General features: G+C 33.2%; 1 protein-coding gene, 1 long non-coding RNA gene and 1 other non-coding gene across 4 annotated transcripts in view; 2 read left to right on the forward strand and 1 right to left on the reverse strand.

The window, feature by feature from the left end:
• Positions 1-18107, forward strand: part of Mctp (Multiple C2 domain and transmembrane region protein) — a 32373-nt gene extending 14266 nt beyond the window's left edge. The window contains exons 4-15 of one of the 2 annotated variants that reach the window (XM_008195598.3): positions 4835-4950; positions 5118-5235; positions 8568-8737; positions 8786-8950; positions 12081-12232; positions 12278-12433; positions 12485-12671; positions 12880-13436; positions 13490-13709; positions 16397-16503; positions 16553-16760; positions 16939-18107. In XM_008195598.3, coding sequence (XP_008193820.1) covers positions 4835-4950; positions 5118-5235; positions 8568-8737; positions 8786-8950; positions 12081-12232; positions 12278-12433; positions 12485-12671; positions 12880-13436; positions 13490-13709; positions 16397-16503; positions 16553-16760; positions 16939-17097 — 2315 coding nt within the window. In that variant the 3' untranslated portion in view covers positions 17098-18107. The remainder of the gene's footprint in view (positions 1-4834; positions 4951-5117; positions 5236-8567; positions 8738-8785; positions 8951-12080; positions 12233-12277; positions 12434-12484; positions 12672-12879; positions 13437-13489; positions 13710-16396; positions 16504-16552; positions 16761-16938) is intronic. The other variant, XM_008195599.3, reaches the window with a different exon arrangement.
• Positions 4605-4694, forward strand: TRNAY-GUA (transfer RNA tyrosine (anticodon GUA)). Its single transcript is given in 2 exon segments — positions 4605-4641; positions 4659-4694. It is a non-coding gene; the product is annotated as a tRNA-Tyr (tRNA).
• LOC107398191 (uncharacterized) lies at positions 17296-20217 on the reverse strand. Its single transcript, XR_001575119.2, has 2 exons — positions 18916-20217; positions 17296-18858 (listed from the first exon to the last, which is right to left on the reverse strand). It is a non-coding gene; the product is annotated as an uncharacterized LOC107398191 (long non-coding RNA).
• Between the last annotated feature and the right edge of the window lie 2185 nt (positions 20218-22402).

The following is a 22402-nucleotide window of genomic DNA, read 5'->3' on the forward strand; positions in this document are numbered from 1 at the left end:
AGTCGTGACAGCCTAGAAGTTGAATCACGAAAGAGCACTTGAGCAAGTTAACTTCATATGAAAAGTTTCAACGCCCAATGAAATTAAGATGTCGACTGTTTAGAATCGCTGATAAACAAACCAAATGTAAAAATACATGAACAGCTTGTATTTACGAAAAAATTCCTTAAAACATCTTTGCCTACAAAAAAATTCTTATTTAAAAAGTACACCAAAATACATAGAAATTTTCATTTAGCTATTACTATTGGAAATAAAATATTAGTAAGGAGGTTGATAAATTCTCCAGAAAATAATTGTTCATCGTTTTGAAAATGCTGTTTCTTTGTAAATGAGTTTCCTGGAATTGGACTTGGGTTCAAGCTACGGATATTTAAGGACTAGGATATGAAACGACATACAAATAAAACGTACCCGTCCTCAATAGTCCCGTTAATGTCGCCAGAGAGCGCAGTTGTTCCATTCTAACTTTTCAGAGCAATGAATTTGAAAAAATGGTTGTATTTGTACATACTTTATAAAAGAGTGTAGGATCTCAGGTGGTTCTGGAAATTGAATTTGCCGCATTTAATTATTTCATTTCTATGAAATTTCTGAAAAGTATCAATTTTTATCAAACCACTAGAACCATATTTTTTATATACTAACATTGTTCGTTTTTTCTGGGAAGAAGCGGCAAATTTTTAATACGTACTACGATCCTACATTCATTTATAGACAGATTGTATAACGGTTAAAACACAACAAACAAAAAATAGACACACAGATAGAGCATTAAATTCTTAATAATAAAACAAACGTGATTTAAAAATTTTATCGTAAATTTTTAAACGTTGGAAAATGTTAAGAATAAAGTTATAGAGAATTAAATTTCCCACAAGAAAGACCAGGAGACCATATTTATCTTTAACCATTTAGGCTCTAAAGTCGTTCAAGCGACGGATTTGCTTCATTTTGTAGGTGTATAAACCGTTGAAGATAGAAAGAAATATGATGTTGCGGATTTTTTTATAGGAAATTTAATTCTCTACAACTTTGAAGTTTAATAAATTTGTTGTAACTTTAATGGGATTTACAGCGTTCGCAAAAATATAAGGTGGAATGCAAATTAAATTCTAAGGACCGGTTTATAGACGCCTCATTAATTTAATTCGCAGTTAAAGCAGTTAACTGTGTGTTATTAACTTTTAACAACGAATTAAATTAAACAAAGCTTTCTATAAACCGACCCTAATTTTTTGCGCATCGTCCAATAGTTATCAAAACGCTGGAAATACGGTAGAAATTATAAAAAAAAATATAAAAAACGGAGTTGTAGAGAATTAAATTTGCTATAAAAAAGTTCGCGACATTATATTTCTTTTACAGTTTAGGTATAAAGTAAATTTCCGTTACTAGATCATCGATAACATGAAACGAATCCGTTGCTTTAGCATCTTTAAACGTCTCTGGGGTCTAAACCGTTGCCGATAGACATTTAGTCTGCAGACTTTTCTCAAGAAAATTAATTCTATACAAATTTCTTCCTAACATTTTTCTTGTAACCGTATTCGCAGCGTTTTGAAAAATACGAGACGAAGTGCAAATTTTATTTTTTTTTCACGATGTTTCTTTTGAAACTTTTAGTCATCAGTTTTCCGCGGTTTATAAGACAGCTCAACGTTTCTACATTTTTTTTCTAAGTAATTTAAAACGATTTGGCCCGCCGGGACAGTATAAAGCTCGAAGCGCCCTCATTTTTACTTTGTAACACTATTTTTGTGCATTCAGAAAATCTTTTACCTCATTTCGTCTCCTAAGTTATAGTCCTCCGTAGTTCAATCCTAATCTTTAACGAACACCTACTAATAATAATAATAAACGATGTAGGGGCGAATCAAAAAGGAAAAACAAAAATGTAATAAGAAAGTTTTCTCATTGTTATGAATTTCTGTGTATTGGTTATGAACATCTTTCAAGCGTTTGGTAAATGTAAAATAATCTATAAAATTAATAATATTTTTAATTTCATTCTTCTAATGTGCTACTATTTTAATTTGTATCAACAAGTTTAGTGTTCAAATTTGTCCATTAACTCAATTGTATTGTAAAATAATGCATGATTGCATTACAATGAGCATCATAAAGTGGCATCTTCCTGAACATTGAGCATATTTGTTTTACACGACCTAATTGTGTTCGAATATTGCGATGCATTTGAAAAAGTCTAAATCATCTTTTTTATTGCTAAACTGCATTCAACGTGACAAGTTTACAGTCGTGCAATGTTACAAATTTTATCTTCGTGTAGGTCAGCAACAGACTGTTAACCTATTTCCCTCAAACTCACATTAAAGGAGAACTTGTTGAACTTTTCGACAGGTGTGGCCGTTCGGAAGTCTTCTTTTGTTAAACGAGGAATGTGTGTACGCCAGTTTTATTACAAATATCGTAAATTCTGAAAAATTTCCCTTAATCTTGTTACTGTTTGTTGACTTAGCACTTAATGTTGATACGATTAAGTGAAGTAAAGCGGAAATTGCTCAAAACAAGAGTGGCGCCCATTTGTGGTAATTTCCTGCCTTAAAGGAATATTACATTTCAGTGATAGTTTTGGTCACCTTGTAAAATTGGTCAGATTTAAAAATAAAACAAGACTTTATAGATTTAGTAAAAACAAAATGTTGAGGAAGCAATAGACGAAGGTTTGAGGGCCAATATACAGGGCTGTTTTTTTTTTAAATTAATGAAGTTTCTGAGTACTTTTATCCCTATAAAATATTTGGTGGAATTGTTTTCTCATTTTTTTGCATATTAAGCATTATTAGCGTTTGTCTTGATTTGTGTTTTATCTTTTCGTGCTCTTTGAGTTGTATGTGCTGCCGTTTTTGTGAGTAAAGCGATTTTGATTTATTTTATCAGATCCATCACTCATAACAGCATTCACAATTCTGCTGTATTTTGTTATCTGTCATGTAAAGAAGAATATTTAAAACTCAAAAAAATACACAGCCACAATTCTGGTCAAAATACCTTTCATTTGAGGTATCACAAAAAGGGTGATAACTAAGGCTCGGAAAATATACACCAAAAACTCTCAAAATATGCACCAAAAACAGGTTATTATGCTTTTTAATATGCATACATGCTCTTATAAAATAACAAAATAATAAGTCTTTCTTAGGTTATACATCATTTTTAATAACAAAAACCATAAAAATAATAGGAGCAAAAATTCCAATAAGTTACTTATAACATATTAAGTATATCTAATTTTTCGCAGTTACAAACTATTTTTTTGGCACATATTTCTGTTAAATTAATTTTTATTTATTAACTATTGGCGTTATATTGTATATTGTAGTATCTTTTTCTGTAAAAATTAGTTTGCAGAAAAAAAAACTTTATTGAAGCAAATTGAAATTTATTTACAGAATGGGATTTATTATTTTTGACGCTGAACTTTGTTAATTTGGGTTAGAAATGCAAACTGTAATTAAGTAATTGTACATTTTCTCAAAGTAGAAAAAATTAGATGTATTATAAGGAAATGTTTTTTGCTGCAAACTACACAAAAATATGGTTGTCGTTTTGTGAGACACTACCAAAGAATTTGCTTTCATATTCAAAAACCAAGGGTAATTTTAATGTTAGGAATTTACTAATTCCTAAAATCCGTTTAATCACAAACTTTCTTGGAAAATCCAGAAAACCCCACAGCTCATCGCTTAACAAAAGGTACGGGTTCAGTTCTTTCTGCTTTCAGATTATTTGTACATTTACAGCAATTTCAGGGAATTCCTGCCAAAAAACATTGAAAATATGCACATTTCATAAATGCATATGCATTATTATAGAATTTTGTCAAAATATACATATATGCACATTATATGCATTTTGCATATTTTTGGAGCTCTAGTGATAACATTTAAAATTTTGAAATTACAAAGGCGGTTGGTGTTAGAACTTTTAAAAGTAAACTAAATAAAGATGTCTTCCTAAAAATAAAAATTAACCTCTCTTGGGATTGTCAAATTTTTTATTTCTTTCTTTATATATTCAGGGTGACCCGCTTTTAAAAATCACTCTGTAAACTACAAAGTGGAATATAAACGTGAATACAATGCAGCAAAATTCTATTTCAGATAAATGAATTTTAGAAGCAAGAATAGTATTGAAATGTGAAAAAGGCACATTCAGATTCGTATTCAACAGTGAATAGACAAGAACTGTCGGATCATAAAAATGCATTACCACTAACAAACGAAGTTATTTTGAGACCAAAAAGTACTCCATTAGATTAGACTGATACAAAAATCTTTAGCAAACTTTCGAATACTTGAGGAGACGCTCAAACAAGCCTTAAGTAACAAGAGTTTGCTCTTATCCTTTTCAAACTGAAAATGCACAAATAACAAAATTAAAGGTAAGCATTTTTACGTCCATCATAACAATAGGTGTATCTAGTATGAGATAAACTGTGCTTGACAACAAATAAACGAAAACATAAACACACCTTGACCTTACATTTTTAACAACTTGATAATAAGCAATCTCGGTGATTTAATCCGAAACATTTAATAAAAAACTGATCGAATCGCCACAAATAATTCGAAAGTGTATCGCCTTCGATAGCTCAGTTGGTAGAGCGGTGGACTGTAGAGGCATCACTTGTGGCTATCCATAGGTCGCTGGTTCAAATCCGGCTCGAAGGAATCTTTTTTTACTTTATTAAACATTAAAAAAGAACCTCATTTGAGCACTTCCGTGTTAGTTGACTGCATAAGTAATTAAAGTGATTAGTGGCACACAGTTAATTAAACATGTTGACGTCGAAATTGCGTGTTTGTTCCAGACTCGCCCTTAAGCCGTGCCTGTCCTGGTGGGGGCGGCGATACCAGCTCACCCAGCGGCTCCCCCAAGCCCCGTGTGCCCACCTCCAGCGCCGTGGCCGGCCTCGACCTTCTTCCCGTAAGTGGAACTTTCACCACTTTTAAACTACACTTTATTTTAATAATTACTGCAGATTATGCAGCTGAAGTGGGATTTGTGTCAACAACGCCTGTTGACATAACCGCAGAGTACATATTTGTACACGGTTTTCTGCATTTTTGTCAAAATTCCGTTACTTGTTTCAGTTGGGGTCCAACGATGAAATCACCCGAAGACGCGAAGCAGTTCTGCGTCAACATTCCTTCTTTCAATTACGGATACATCTACGTAGGGGAAATGGATTGGTCGCCATGGACAAGAACGGTAATTTAGTTTACAGTGTGAATTTGCATTATTTAAAAATAGGATCAGAACAGCGAAAATTTTATAGCGGCTTGAGTCAAGGTTTGATTAAAATTCTGAAGTGTAAGCGAAAGCGACACGAAAATAATTGGTGCTATCTTCTTCATATTTTCCCAAACGAAGTGTAAACGAATTAAAAGAGTTTTGGCCAAGGGTGGTTCACTTGAGAGTTTATTTCCAAACGAGTTTTGTTGGGCACTCGACGACCCAAAGCGCAAGAAGTTAATTAAAAAGGGACAGTTTATAATCACGTCAAAACGGAAATTAACCACCTAGAGACAAACTGATTGAATAAAATTGCAATTTGATTTAAAAATTTTGATTGGATTAGATGTATTACTGGGCTTAGCTCAAGTCTTAAAGACGGCGAATTCGAAGGAGCTAAGCTTTATAAATTGACTGAAAATGTGAAACTTTCTTGAGGGTTGTTAAAAGCCATATGTACACGTACTTTACTAAATTGGATCAAACGTCAAGTTGTGCACTTTTCAAATAAATGGCAGGGATTATAACATTATTAAAAAGAAACTTGAGCGCGGCATTTAGCGAAAGAAGTTATAAGAAAACTTGCAGCTTGTTGAAAGAAACTGTCAAAGGATAGCGTTTAATTAAAAAAAAACAGCATTTATTAGTGTTTCTTAGTTTAATTAGTTTGTTTGATAAATTTTCATTTTTAATTATTATCCCACAAATCTTGGCTTATTACAATTATTTGTTATTAATAAATGAGTTAAATACAAATTCAAAAAATCTGAAAATTCGAGACTATTTTTAACTATTAGCTGTTTCAAAGCTATAAAAACGCCAACGCTGCATTTTACCAAATAATTGATAAAATTGTAAAATAGTTACTAAAGATTAGATCTCTCATTGGAAGTATACAGCGTGCTCAAAAACTGGCGCACCACTCAATGGAATGTGGTAAAGAATTGCTTACATATAAAGGTAAAATAGTAAAAAAATTCTTTGTATTAAAGTTATTGATAAATGACGGATTTTAGATAAATAATATGTGGCAACGTTGTCTAACAGTCATGATCGCAATAGAATTTGATCAACAATAAAAATAAATTATTTTTGAAACGGTTTCCTAGGAAATAATTCTTATTGTTGGCACATCTACACATTGTGATTTTTTGATGAATTTTAATTTTTTTAAATTAAAAAAATCGCTAAAGTCTGCTAGAAAATTTAAAAATAAGTATCCATCGTTTTGTTAAGGAACTATTACCTAGTGTGAAACAAAAAAACATTAAAAAATAATGAAAACTAAAGAAGTTAACACAATAAATTTGTAGCTCCAGATGTTTTAAAATATGACTTTAGGAGTTTTTTCAAGATTTTTTCCGTAATCTGCACTTGCTTCTCAATAACGTACCACTGAGTTGGTGCGCCAGTTTTTGAGCAGCCTGTATATTACATTAGCTATTATTTTTCTGAAGTGCTTGAATAATTTATAACAGTTAATTTTAAGAGAAAATGCGAAGTTGGCGTTTTGAAACAACTAATATAATGCTAAAATTGGGCAAATATTGACTTTAGGGTAGCAATTTGCTCGCAAATTCCATAGCAACGTTCAGTTATCGTGTACTAAATGCAGGAATTTGTAGCTTTAAATTATTGTAGAATTGTTCAATAACTACTTGCATCTTCTTTTTTATTTGAATCAACAAAACAAAATGTGTAGAAATGTCCTGGTAACTCCATTACTTGGAGTATTAAATATTCAAGTCTCTACAAAGCTTTGAAATATAAACGTTTCGCTTCGAATAAGTAAACGTGAAACAATGTTACATAAAGACAGAAATAACATAAAGTAAACCCAGTTCTTATTGTTATGTTTAAAGTCTTTAGCATGCGACAAACGTCTTGCAATCACGTCTGGCAACGGCGACAAATCTCTTCTTCGTTCAATGCCTTTGTATTACATCAAAAATTAAATTCTTTGACAAGATATAAATCCTCCACAGAGCCATCATTTAATTTGAGAAACTTATTAGGTTTCTCGAAAGTCAGCCAGCAAAATAAAAGCAGTAAGCCAACCTTATTCTGGGCTTTATAGAGTCCTAAATCGTAATTCGCCTTACGTTCGAACTTATCTTCAGCGAGATTTCATCCTTGATAATCTATTCGAACAAAGCCAACAAGGAACGTATCCACGTTGATCAATTTAAGTTAGCAATTAAAACACAATTGATTGATCGATAAATTCGTTCGTGTGCAAAATTGGTGGATGCGCCGGACGAGACCCAACGCTTTCATTATCATCACGTCATCATTCACAGGTCTTCATTTAATTATTGTGGGAGATGTGTTTGGTCATCATTGAGAGACTCTTCAGGAATTATTGATAGCTTAATTAATCCCATTTATGCTCCATATTTAATTAATGGGAACAACTTCGGGTAATTTGACACAATTGTTGCCGCCAGGATACAAAGTGCAAGTTAATCTAGTTGCTCTAAAATGTGCCGCAGAAAATTATTTTTTCTAAATAATCTTGGTATTAGTAATATCTATAGCACGTCACAAAGAAATGAAAAAAGTTGGAAACTCTGCAAATGTCAGAAGTTTTAAAACACAGCGATAAAAATGTGAACGTGATCTTTTATTACCATTGTATTTAACTAGAATTGCAAACAATAAATTACTAGTGTTGTTTTAACAGCAATATTGAGTTGAATTTTGTTTGTATTATTTTTCAGTTGATGAATTATTACAAAAAAGCCAAAAAATAGGTGTGCGCTTTTTATGTTCTGTAAATCAAATTAAAATTAAAGACTACCTTTATGTAAATGGAGAGCAAATGATAATTATTCAATTAAAACTAGAACAAACATTGCTAATTAGAACTGGGCTTATCAACGTGTATCATTGTTCATTATTTATACATACAGTTTTAGTAATTGGCAAATTTTACGCTCCTGTAAAACAAACTTTGAGATTTCTACTAATGAAACAAAAAACTAGACCTAATAATAGGGTAATTATTTGTACACCTCAGACGTTTTACGTTGCTTTTGATTAAAATGTTTATGTACCATAAAAGACACACAAAACGAACAAATAATAAAAATTTTAGTGCACACATAAAGCAAATGAAGCGTTTTCCAGCTTTCTTAACATTTCTGAAATCGTAAATTAAAGAGATTTTCTGTGCAATTACTAAGCTACAGTAATTAAAAAACAAACAATACATCGCTAAGCGGCGATGCTCCATATTCAAATGTGCTAATCCGTTATGGATTTTCCCTTGATTCCACTTAATATTCATAATTTTAAAACTGTTCCAGGGCTAAGCGATCCGTATGTCAAGTTCAAAGTTGGTGGTAGATTAATTTATAAATCGCGAACGGTTTATCGAGATTTAAATCCAACATGGGACGAAAGTTTTACCGTACCGATCGAAGATCCATTCATTCCTATTCAGATCAAAGTATTCGACTACGACTGGGGACTTCAAGTGAGTGAATAATAAAGTTCATGCCATCAAGAATAAATTTTTGTCTAGGACGATTTTATGGGTTCGGCAACTCTGGACTTGACCACGCTTGATCTGGGACGAGCGACTGAAGTTACAATGGTTTTGCAAGATCCTGACAGGCCTGACACGACGTTAGGGGAGATTCTTCTAACTGCTACATTGTATCCCAAGAGTCAAGAGGACAAAGAACAGGTAACAATTATTTCCCAACAAAGGTTGAACTCTTTTTATTTATTTTCTATAACAATGCAGGGTGATAAATGTACTAAATGTCAGGCACTCTGTTCTTTACTGATTTATCGGAAAGAATTAAAATATAAATGGATGTAGCTACAGAAGTGATTTTATCGATCTCGGTTAATGTGTACTGCAAATAACCTTTCTGTGTTAGCGAACTGTGGGTGGTTTGCATTGTAAATAACTCACAGAACCGAACGTAATTTAGTTCAACAAAATCTGTTTTCAAAAATTAAAAGACAATCTTTTGTACTGTTTTTATTTATAAGTAATTACCGTATCACGAGCGGTAATCGATACAATGTTTGCGTAGGACCTCCAGCCAAATAGGTTTTGCATGTTGAATGCTGAAATGGATGGATATTCAATAGATCGTGCCTAAACCACATATTCAAAGAATAAAAGGGAATTCTAAAGAAGCGGGCAAATGTTAGTAGCGTCGGAAAAGTATTTACTCATGCATGTACAAAAAAACTTAATTAGAAACGTCAATAAGGAATAAGGCAGAGATTTAAACATATCGTTTGTGTTAGTGTGACAAGAGTTTATTCAGATCCTGTCATTAAAAACTGCACTACAGAAATGCTTACAAAAGAGCTTCATCTTTATTAATGAGATTGAAAAGGGCAACTCATCGTGTCTGCTTTAGCAAACGTTTCATATCTGTATTCTAATAAGATAGTATATCGTTGCAAAAGCTCTAAAGCAGTGGTTCCCAACCTTTTTTACCTTGCGAACCCCTTCTAAAATCCAACAGAAATTGGCGAACCTTTTGTATATATATAGATGCAGTAAAATTCATTAACGGACATTTCCTTTTTACAACGGACATTTTTGTAGGAACGTAACAAAACCTACATATATAAAAATTTCCACTCGCCATTAATGGACACAGTCAGATTTCCCCTCGGTGTATCCCCTATTGAGTGGTTTTAATATTTTAATCTATTTTCCTCGTTGCACATTTTGAACGGAATGAATTCTAATAAATACGAATTTAAAAAACTAATACATAATTTATCATAATTTAATTATTTTAATGTTTTTTTTTTATTTTAAAATTAGTAACAGAATGCAGTAAATATTATGTAAGGGAAGTTTTTTCTTAAACACATGTTAAATAGTTCTTACGTTGGCACCATAAGAACCAATTCATTAGTAGTAATTTATTAAAGAAAGTCAGGTCCAGTGATTTATTTTGGAAAAATGATATTAGGTGTTAGCAAAAAAAATTATACTAAAAATCTAAATACAAAGACAAATTTCCTATCGATAACAATTTTTGATGTAAATCTGGAAACAAAAAGTGCTTAATTTACACTGTAATTTCCAGTTTTTAACAAGAAAGTAACGAAAACGCAAAATAAAATAATTATCTGAAACAGAAAGCAATTAAATGAAGGTGGCTGAATTCATCGCACTTTACACTTTACAAAGGAATAACTAAAATTCCATTTTCTTAAACCAAAGCTGAAGAAAAAACTTCAAGCTTCACACCCGTTTCAGTTCAAATAAATTACAGAAAACTGACAGCCAATCTTCATAATATCTAATTATTATTGTGACCTTCGATGAATAACTTTTTTCAGTAGAAGCGTCCGTTTTCGTTAAAATTTTTGTACCTACGAAAAATAGGGTTGCCAACTTTCTAGGAATTAAATAAAGGACACAGTCAAGAACAGAACGAACGAATTCTAAACTTTAGTGTAAGGGTCAGTATTCGGAGCCTAGGTATTACAAAATACAAAAATGTTATTGAATTCTTTTATTATAACAAAAAATATCAACTCTGTGCACACAACAAAATAAAACAAAAAAAGAAAATTGCATATTAAAAAAAATAAAAAATAAAAAAGTAATAATACTCCTACTTACATGAAATATGTAAAAATATATAAACTACACACAACAAATGAAAAAAAGTTTATTCCACATTTAACAAAAATAAAAAAACAATAATGCTAACTGTGTATACAGTTACTTTTTTGTTATTTGAAATATTGCTATGCTGTTTTCATTATCCGATAGTTTAGTCCACAAACTAAAAATATTATGCACAGAATGTTGTATACAGGGTGGTAAACCAAAGTTATATTTTTTTAAATAGAACATCCTATATATTTTTGCATAATTGGATTCCACTCAAAAAAATTATGTATCTATCTATCTTTTTGTGTTTTGGAATTATTCAACTTTTGTTATAAAAAAAACAATTTTTGAAAAAGCAATATAAAACATAAAGACCTTTAAATATATGTTAAAGGCTAAAGGACCCCTCAAAAAAGTAAAGTACTGTCTTTTGAATTAAAGAACGGTGATAACCCTAACGAAAAGCTTATTTTAGTTCATAATATTGTACAACATTATCTCTGTTTCTATTAATGAACGTTCGGTTCTGTTTTTTATAGACACAAAGTGGTGAATCTGTCTTCAAGTGTTCGATAATAACGCGTTCAACAAATAGAATTCTATCTACAATCCATAACAATTCAAATTTTTATGAATTAACATGAAAACAACTCATTTTTTAAGGAATTTTTAGGGCTAAATTTATTCAAATTTATTATTTCGTAATTTTTTACGTTAACGCTTAAAAATTCCTCCATTACAATACTTTTTTGGCAAACCCTCTTTATACAAATCGCGAACCACCGGTTGGGAAACATTGCTCTAGAGAATGTCGCTCAAATGGATTTCAAACAGTTTTTGTCAAAACTCAACATTAAATTGTTAAAGCCCGGTGGAAGTATAGCTTTTAATAAACAACAGTTACACTATTAATTTTCATTACTGAAAAAAGGTCAAATCATAAAAAATAAAAATAATTGGCTGCCCAACATGGCTGGAGGTCCTACTTTCAAATAATTTTTTCGTTCGTTCGTTCGCCATTGTTCAAAAAGTACCGAGTGATGAAAAAAGTTACTTTGTGTGTTTGTAGAAATTTATAGTTTTATACGTCGTAAAATATGAGAATATATATTCATTATCTTACAAAAATTATTAATGAAAGGCCGTCAAAAAGAAATGTTTTAGTAATTAATCACGGACATAAAACAGGAAAGCACAATTCATAATTTTCTTTCAGTACTATCAAAAGAACAGTAGAGTAGCAGATGTAAACAAACGACTGAAATCACAAATATGGAGCTCCGTAGTGACCATCGCGTTAGTAGAAGGTAAAAATTTACTAGCTTGCGACCCTGAAACGGGCACTTCAGACCCATACGTAAAATTTAGGTAAATATTCAATCGAGGGTTTCGTTCTACTCAATTTAATATCAGATTAGGTAACGAAAAGTACAAAAGTAGGATAGTGTGGAGATCGTTAAATCCGAGATGGTTAGAGCAATTCGATCTGCATTTATACGACGACGGTGATCAACAACTTGAAATCACCGTCTGGGATAAAGATAGATCAAGGGATGACTTCATTGGAAGGTAAGACTCTTTTACGGAGATTGCTATTTGCTATTGACCACAAACCTTTAGGTGTGTCATAGATTTAACGACTCTGGAACGAGAGCGAACGCACAGTTTATGGCAACAACTAGAGGATGGTGCCGGCTCTTTGCACCTCCTCCTCACCATCAGTGGAACCACTGCTTCCGAAACCATATCAGACCTGACCACTTACGAGGAGAACCCGCGCGAAGTGGAAAACATCATGAATAGATATGTAATTACTGTCCCAGTTATTAAACTAACTCTGTAAAAATTCTTAAGTAAGCCCCAATAACAAAACGCAAATCACTTTATTATTCATTAATATTAGTAACTGATGGTCAGTTTGATCCGGCTCGGAGGACCGAACTTTGCGCCTGGTCTTACCACAGTGTTTTCAACAAAATTTCTGGGCAAAAAACAATTATTAAAAATATTTCCAGATTTGGCACCGAACATTCCACAATATGAAAGACGTGGGCCACCTCACCGTCAAAGTGTACCGAGCTTCTGGCCTGGCCGCCGCCGATTTGGGCGGCAAAAGCGACCCTTTCTGTGTTCTGGAGCTGGGAAACGCCCGTTTGCAAACACAGACCGAATACAAAACTCTCTCGCCCTCGTGGCAGAAAATATTCACTTTCAACGTCAAAGACATCAATAACGTGCTCGACATCACGGTGTTTGACGAAGACCGTGACCACAAAGTGGAATTTTTGGGTCGAGTGCTCATTCCCTTACTGCGAATTCGCAACGGGGAGAAGCGCTGGTACGCCCTCAAAGACCGCAAGCTGCGAAGCCGAGCCAAAGGCAACAACCCCCAAATCCTGCTCGAGATGAATCTGGCCTGGAACCCCATCAGAGCCTGCATCAGGACGCTTAATCCCAAAGAAGAGAAATACATGCAAAGCGAAGTTAAATTCAAGCGGCAAGTTTTCGTGAGGAATGTTCTAAGACTGAAAGTTTTCATTATGTATTTTTACGAGTTCGGGAAGATCTTCCAGTAATTGAATCGTGAGTTGTTGGAGACGGAGGGCGTTAGTATTATTTTTTCAGGAACTGCTTCGAGTGGGAATCCAAGGTTCAGAGTTTCGCAGCGCTGCTACTTTTTCTTGTTTTGTGCTATTATTTCGAGCCGTGGATGTTGCCAATCGCTGGGTTATTAATCTTTTTGAAACAGTATATTGTGAGAATTTTGGCGGGCCCCAGTTTGATCCCTTGGGACGAAACTGCCGATTCCGATATAGAAGATGATGAGGACGATGATAAGGAAAAGGTGAGTTTCTCGCTTTATAAAAATTTCAACGGCGGTGGATCAATACCTGATGCCTTATTTAGAAACATAACTACTTATAAAAAATTAATGAGACACTGCTTACGTGCGACTAAAGGTGAACATCATAATCATAATAAATGAAATGAATGAAATGAAAATTGAGATTTTCTAAAGTGCTTTCTATTTATTGCTTTTTTCCTTCGTTATTGTATAAAACATTAGTCGAACTTCAACATCAAAATTATTAAAACTTCTAAACAAGCACATCTCAAATCGAAATATTGAAGCACAGCATTGTTGTGACTTTATCACATATCAGACTATATCACATTCAATAACCAAAAGGATGACTGACATCTTCTGGCATTATCTCATAAAGATAACTCATATTATCATAGTTTAAGAAACAAATACACTATAATACACTATCACTTCTGTTCCTTATGATACTAAAGTGATTTAATGAACAACAATTTTAACATTTTTGTTGACCGACGTGAGTGAATCTCTCATCATCCACATCAATTGTTGTCAACTTCTAGCGTCTATTGTAACCAAAAAATTTATAATAGTTGTTTTACTGCCAGTTGTAGTTTGTTTACTAAACCATATCTTGTTTTCTAATTGGCGCAGTCAGCAGTAGGACTTACAGAAGCATTCTGTAGCAACACATTTGTTGAAAAATTTGTACGTTCTAACCGAGGGATAAACCGCAGAGGAAATTGGTGTACACCAATGAGGAAATTATTTAAAAAAATTACGGGATATCTTGGGGAAATCTGGGGAAATTAAAGGAAATAATAGAGAATCATAAAAAAACACAGGAAATGTTGAAGAAATCAAAGTGTACAAACTTTGGGGTGCAGTTTATTTCTCGATTCCAACGGGTAATCTACAAGTTAAAGAAAATTAAATGATTCTAGCAAATTGACAATAGATACAGTTTTATTTGAACTGTAATAAATTGTAAACACATTCTGTACCAAATAAGAAGCTGCACTATCGAAGGTTTTATAGGCAAAATTCTGAGCTAGATCTGCCATGAAAGCTTGAAACAAAAGTAAAAGAACATTTAATATAATTAAATAATTTTAGAATCTAAAATCCCATGGTAATCAGAGAATTTAGAAAGCTTTCATTTCAAAACCCCATAATCGGCTGCTGTCATGTTGATATAAACCTCTTTTTTTAAATCAATTGTCATTGTCAAAAATTTTGAAATTATGTTGGAATCCTGCCACATTGCTATAGGAACGAAGCCTGGACGACTAATTTTAAATGAAGTTGCCAACGTTAAAATAATTTAACAATTGATTTTAACATTAACTTAAAATTCCAAATAAATATTAGTTTAAAACAATTCATGTATACAGTGCTCTATATTAGCGCTACAAAAGAAAAGCAACTCATTTAGTCCAAAAATTAAGGTTTTAAAAAAGAATACTTTTGATGGGTAAGTTAAATATATTTGCAAATTTTTTTGAAGAAATAAATATGCCAACAGGCAAACCAATACCTTTAGAATTAAAAAACATATATGGTGGAGCAGGAAAGAATGCAACTACAATTTCTAGGCAGTTTGTCTTGCCCCAATACAGTATGACAAAAATAATTTCACGCTACAATGTACAAGGACATGTAGAAAAAATGCCCAATTCCGGAAGGTCTAGAAAAACAATATTCTGGATGAATAAAATTTTTTTAATTCAAAGAAATCCGTGGATGTTAAGGCCATGGGTTAAGGCAGATTCAATCCACAGTACTTTACTCCAACAATAAAGCACGGACAAAGACGTGCATTTTTATGGAATTGTTATCCATTAAAAAGCAACCATTAACTGATTAATTGGTAAATTCATTGAGGATTTGGGCAAATCTTCTAATTAATACCACTCAAAATTTAATTTCTTCTATACCGCGTCGCTAGCATTTTTTGAGATTTTTGCTATTGCAAATCATAGTTATCCCATTAATTATTAAGTTAATTGTTTTAAAATGTTAAGAGCCGGTTTACAGAAAGTGAAATTAAGATTTAATTCAGAATTAAACTAATTCGAATTAAGTTGCCATTTAAAATGTATTGACAAATGTCAAGTTAATCGCGTTTAAAATTTAATTGCAATTAATATGATTTGTAAACCGGCTCTAAGGACCGGTTTATAGAAGCGTCATTAATTTAATTCGCAATTAAATGCGTGATTAACTGGTCACGTGACCAAATAGAGACGATTTGATAGGTCTTTTCGCGTTAACTTTTAACACCAAATTAAAATTTGATGTAGCTTTCTATAAACCGGTCCTTAATTTCTTAAGTTAAGTAAATTAAAAATTTCTTTCGTAAAGCTTGCTTTACTTTTGTCGCACATAATTTTGCTTCATTTCAATAAGTAAAATATTTCAAACTCCAAATGATAACCGATGCTGATAAACATATTTTTTTTAAATTTTACATATGATACTAAAACAAGGAAAAATACAATTGGGTATGAATTGGGCCGATAATTAAGAGAACTACTCAATATAATGAGATTTTTTTTAATAATTGCTTTACTTTTGTCTTATAATAATGTATTATATCAAACTGTAGCTGAAAAATGTCTTAATAAAACTGAGGTTATTTCAATTCAAAAACTTTTAACGAAGTTTTTTAATGTCAAATGTTGTGACACGACTTTATATTTTTGAAGGAAGAGAAGAAGAGTTTGAAAGAAAGACTGCAGGCAATTCAAGAAGTTACCCAGGGCGTCCAGAATGCCATAGGACGCATAGCTTCGCTCCTCGAAGCCGTTAAAAAGTACCACATTAAAATACCATTGGCAAAAACTTAACGATTACAATTTCAGCACTTTTAACTTCACTGTTCCCTACCTATCGTGGATAGCGATCGGCCTTTTGGTCGCTGCTACCATCGTCCTGTACCTAATTCCAATCAGATACCTCCTAATGCTATGGGGGACGAACAAATTTTTCCGGCGAATCCTCCGCCCCCATTCCGTTCCCAACAACGAAGTTCTAGACTTACTGTCCCGCGTCCCAGACGACGAGATGTTGGTAAGTGGTCATGGGGTCACCTCTTGTCACTAATTCCCTCACATCTGCTTCCAAGGCGTTCGATGCCGTCACAAAATTCTAACACTGTTAACAATTTCAAAGGGAAAGACTAACAAACGGGGTGCAGGTAGCTTGGGGCTTTTTGGTGGTGAATAAACTGAGTCTGACGCCTGTGCAGATGTGGGCGAAATTACTGGCCTGGGCGCTGTCGACCCCTTGGGGGCGCCTAACAGTGTTTGAGTGGTACTTGCAGTTGGACTACAAGGACCTCAAGATCCTCATCAATCCGGAGGCGGAGCGGCGCCGCGACCCGAAAAAGAAGCACAAAGCTTCCTAGTGGAGGACCCGATTCGTTGGTTTGCGCGAAAACTGGCGGACTCGCTTCGAGAAAATCAAAGAAAAGGCTGATTAAAACTTCTTAATACATTTCTGTGTGTCGCTAGATTGTTGTAGTCTCAAAAATGATAGTGAGAGTTCGGTGCCCGCTGGTCATTTACGAATTTTGACAAAAGTAGATTTTGAAAATTTTAAAGTGTTGTCTTGTTGTCGTTGTTGAAGTTTTTAGTTGTTGTTTGAGAATTGAACCAACATTCATTGGCTTATTTATTGCGCCATCAACCTTAAATTTTAAGATTTTGTATTTTTCTACCCACGGATTAGTTTTAGAATGTTACAAGTCGCACCTGACGGTGTAAATTTCGGCGATTTTTCTCCCAATTATGCCAGGCAAAGGTGTTGCAAATTAATTAATCCAACCGACAATAGGGCCATAAATTACTTCCATTTCTCACAACGACAAAGTCGACGGAATTTACATTTTCGTGCACCACTAAATCAACACCAATTACATGTCCGTTTGAGTTCTTCCAAGAGACGTGACCTAGTCCATCGTCGGCAAATTTAGACAACTTTCGTTGATTTAGTGCCTAGGTCTACGGAGCCTAAACTTCCTTTGATTCACACAAATTTATGTAGGGAAAATGGTGCTTATGAATTTATGTATAGTTTTAACATAACGAAAAGGTCCTCACCACTAATAACTGGCGATTTATTTAACACAGCTCGTGCCTCAAACTGCTCCTCAACCGAACACTTAATAACAAAAATGAAACAACTTAAAGACGGACCGATTCGTTCTACTCAAACTTTGTGATTCTTGAATTCTTTGTACTTATTCCATTACATGTGTACCTACTCTATAAGTGTTTTTTGCACACATTCAGATTTTATTGCACAATAACGTTTGTTGCGTTATTTTTGCCAATTGCAAGGAAAGTGATATCGAATAATGTAATAAGTTAATTATATTGTAATTATCGTTTTTACTATTAAAAAAATACGTCCAAACTGGCTTTCATTTCATTGATGACCACCATACATCATTCCAGTTGACAGCTGAAAATGTGGCACAAAGACAATTGGAGAAACGTGGTAGAACACATCATTACCGGAAATTGTATACAATTAAACGAATTTTCATTACTCAGACACCACTTTTATTTTCGATACTACATAAAAGTCACTCATTTGAGTCAATAATGCGGCGTCGAAAGACTGTTGTTAATTTGTTAATCAAACCATAACGAGTTCATTTAGAAACATTTAGCACCCAAATTAATTCAGAACACTCGCTTTAAAAATCTGAATTTCATATGCCACAGTGATGCAACAATGTGTTGTAACAATTATCATAGCAATGCCTTGTCCAAAGTCTTGTAGCAGCAGTTTCATTTCTTTCAGTGCTTCCAAACAAAAGTTAAGGCAATTAAAAACTCTCTTTAAGTATGTGCGTGATAATTTAAACGTTTTGTCCTCTCCATAATAGCATCCGTACTCAAAACGCGTGAGATTCAAAAAGACGATAGCAATGTAAACAGAGCATAATAAGATGGGAATTTCTACCGATAACTGGAGCAAAAACCTAAGAAGTGTCTCGCCATAATCGTGCACAACATTAATATTCATTACATGAGAACCGATTTTCAAAACAGTGCAAGATGATGAGTTCATGGTGAGGATGCGCTCGGTCAAGTTCGTTTTACAAGGTTACCTACAACCTTGGGCTACACCTCGTGTTTACTTTCTTCTTTCTTCACACCTATTATTCCAAAAAATCACCCAAATATGCAAACCACCAAATAAAATCTTTATTCACCTATTGTATTGCAATTATTGCGACCTTTTTGTGCTTTCCAACTATATTTCAATAAAACTTTTAACTGTGGAGAGATTGAACAAGTATGTCGCTGACTGGTATGACTTTCCCCGATCTTCCGTTTCAAAGATACGACAGACACACCCAGCACTTGTTACCTTCTTCGTAGCCGTCAAATTTCTCGATGGAATGGGAGCGAACGAAAAGTGAAAATGCCACTTAATTTCGGAAATGAATCAGTCTGAGAAACGGAGTAGTTTTAGGTGAAGGTTGTCTGAGGAGAAAAAAACGAAAAGTAATGAAGACAATTAATTGGCACCCAATAAAGACGACGGAATGCTTGAGATAATCTACTAGTTCCGTTTTCTCTTTTTTTTCATTTCAGTCTATTCGTTTTAATATTAAATTAAGAGGAGACAAAAAAACTGTTAATAGTTTTTTTAATTCTTTATTGGGCAAATCTTTGAATTCAATAAATAATTGCATTGCATTATTTAGGTTGACATTCTCTAAAGCAGGCACATGATTATTGAGTAATTGCCACATAATTAAGAAAAAGTCTTGTTTAAATGTTGCAAAGTATTATAAAAGTTTGGCTGAGAAGACAATCGAGAATTTTCAGAATCAAACTTTTTCTTTATTGTTCGGCAGAGCACACTCTCCAATTACCAATTTAATTAGCTGGGTAAGCACATCACGTCGCGAAACTAATCGCTTAATTAACCAAGTCACTAATAAACAAAAATGGGAAGTTTAAAATTCCAATCTCGCATTAATCAAAAATTAACCCCACTTGACTTTATGAGCAATTATGCAACGAATGCAAGGATATCAACTTTTAACAAAGTGCACGAACTTGTGAAATTAGAACAAAGAACGTCAAAAATCGCTTTAACAAATTCTCTTTACACTATAATCGAATATCGTGTACAAAAGCGCCCTTTTTGTCCATTTAACGTACACGATTTTCTTTTTTGTTTTGATGGTGTATGGTTAAAACAACAAGACTTTCACTGGAGGCAGTGGGCGTTTTGAAAATTTGAAGGACGACTGCTTGCGAGAGCAAAATGTAATTTCTGGCGCCATGAGTGCCAGAATATCGGGAAAATCGAATCTGACCAAGGCTGCAGGAAGACATTGAGATTAATTCGTCCGAAGAAAGTAAAGGCAATTATATAAGTTCATGCTGAGGTTCCACCAAAATTGATGTTGCGTCAGTGTCAGACAACGCTTGAATAATTTTATGACGAAGTGAGATAAAACCGAATTTGAATAAACGTGATGAGGTATGTGAAGGCGGAATAAGATAGCAGGTATTGCATAACAAAGAGCATTAATTGTGGCTAGCTGTCTCCACCTCACCATTAGCTAGTCTGAGGAAGTGATCAAGTAACCAGTTTATTACAAGTCCCAAAAATTAAGAGAAAACCAAATAAATTTTGGAGTTTAAGTTTTTATTTAAGGGGAGAATACCCACGTTAAAAAGTGTTGAATTTCAGCTATTTTCCTCGGTATTTTACAACCGTTTTGAGTAATGTTTTTGAAAGTTATTTACAGGATACCAGGATACATTTTCCTACTCGGGCTGTAGGTGCAAAAGTGTTTTAAAATGCTACAAGCGCTTTATTTGATTCAGAAAAAATCTTGAAAACTAAAAAAAGGTGTACTTTGGGCATTATTTCCCATCAACATTGTGTGTTAAAGAGAAAATAAATTACTTTTGCATCTGTAGTGGACTCTTAGGAATAAAGGGCTTTTGTTTTAATTTGAAATTGTCAATCTTTAACTAGTAAAAATCTTAAAACGAACTTGCGGTACTGGCCTATGATATCAGCGATTCTTCTATTACGCGTTTGCTTCAATTCAGTGTCGTACCTTCTTTTCCGTGGGTTATACTTTTTTACTAAACACTTATTCTTATGTAAAATATTCTGCTGAATTCTAATTCGAATTTATTTTCTCGATTTGTAACTGCCTTCATCATCAAAAGGACATTTTTGTAGAAATTCTTCAAAAACTTAAAATTGATCAAATACTTGATTTACATATCGTCATATCTTCCTTGTGGATAAAGCTAGAAACTCAGTTTTTTTTGCAAAAGATTGTTCAATGAACGTAGTTTTTAACGTAAATACACAACTTTAAGTTTTGAGAAAAAAAAACAGAAAATTAGGCAACACTACAAGTACAAAGGAAACACACGGCAATGCCACTTCAAGCGCATATCGCAGTAACTTTAAATTACAAAAACTTGCTGAGTGTTAAGGATGTCGAAATGATTCTGGCACTAAAAACTTATCTAAGCTATTAGCTTCAATTCGTCTCGATTATGTATAGGACTATCTTTATCTTTAAGATAAAAAAAATCTCGCATCTCGAAAATTTCACTACACAAATATGAAACGTTACAAGAAAAATACAATTTTCTCTGGTTTTTTCGTTCAAACTACAACTTTTGTCTATTCGTTAGAATTCGCATTCACTGAGCAATCTTTTGCAAAAAAAATTAAGTTTATAGCTTTATCCAAAAGAAAGATGGACGATGTAAACACAAAATTTGACAAACTTTGAACTTTTCAAAAATTTCCAAAGAAACGTCTTTTTTATGATAAAGGCAATTCCAAATTGAAAAACTAAGTTTGGATTTGAAGTCAGCAGAAAATTTTGCATCAGAATCAGTTAAAAAAAATGTGTGTCCTTCAACCCGGACGAACAAATAAATTATTAAATACAGCGTGGTCCACAACATATTAACCAGCGGAAATGTGCTAGTGGTAACTGCAATGGAGATGGCAAAAATGCAAAAAAGTAGGTCTTTTATTTTTCGTTTGCGAGAGAGCATGGTTTCAAAGTGACCAATCCTACAACCTCTCTCCCAGGTGTAGCGCTTACAGTAGATGAAAAAAAAATAGTAGAATGAAAAATAATTCAAGTGCATACTATTATTATATGTTCTACGTATTTTTGGTTTCCTCTGAAGCAAAGCCTTTCATGATTAACTACTTTAAATCGTTCTTATCTCGCAAACGCAAAGTTAGAACTTTTTTGTAAAGAAACTTTGTATCCAGAATTGCCAAAACTATATGCACCTTTCCGATGGGGAGCGAGTTTTAAACCACGCTGTATACAGGGTGTAAGGGAAATAAGTACATTAATTTTTACTAGTAGTTGTACTCATCAAGACAAACACTTTCTATGTCTCATTTTTTTTAAATCACACTTTTTAAAATCTTTTTCTTTCTCCTACAAATTGACGAGTCTTTTATGAAATGCTCCAACAAAGAAAAGTAATAATAAATAACCGATTCATACGGTAATCGACGAGGTAAATTTGCTTCTAGTGGCGTGTAAGAAAATTGTGTATGATTTTAAAATAATTTCAACTAAAAAACTAAAACGTTTTGAAAAAAAAATATTCGGAAAAATTTTTAGTCTTGACGAGTTCTATTACCAGTAAAATTAATGTACTTATTTCATTTACAGCCTG

Source organism: Tribolium castaneum, chromosome 3 (genome assembly GCF_031307605.1).
Source record: "Tribolium castaneum strain GA2 chromosome 3, icTriCast1.1, whole genome shotgun sequence".
Classification (NCBI taxonomy): Eukaryota; Metazoa; Arthropoda; class Insecta; order Coleoptera; family Tenebrionidae; genus Tribolium; species Tribolium castaneum.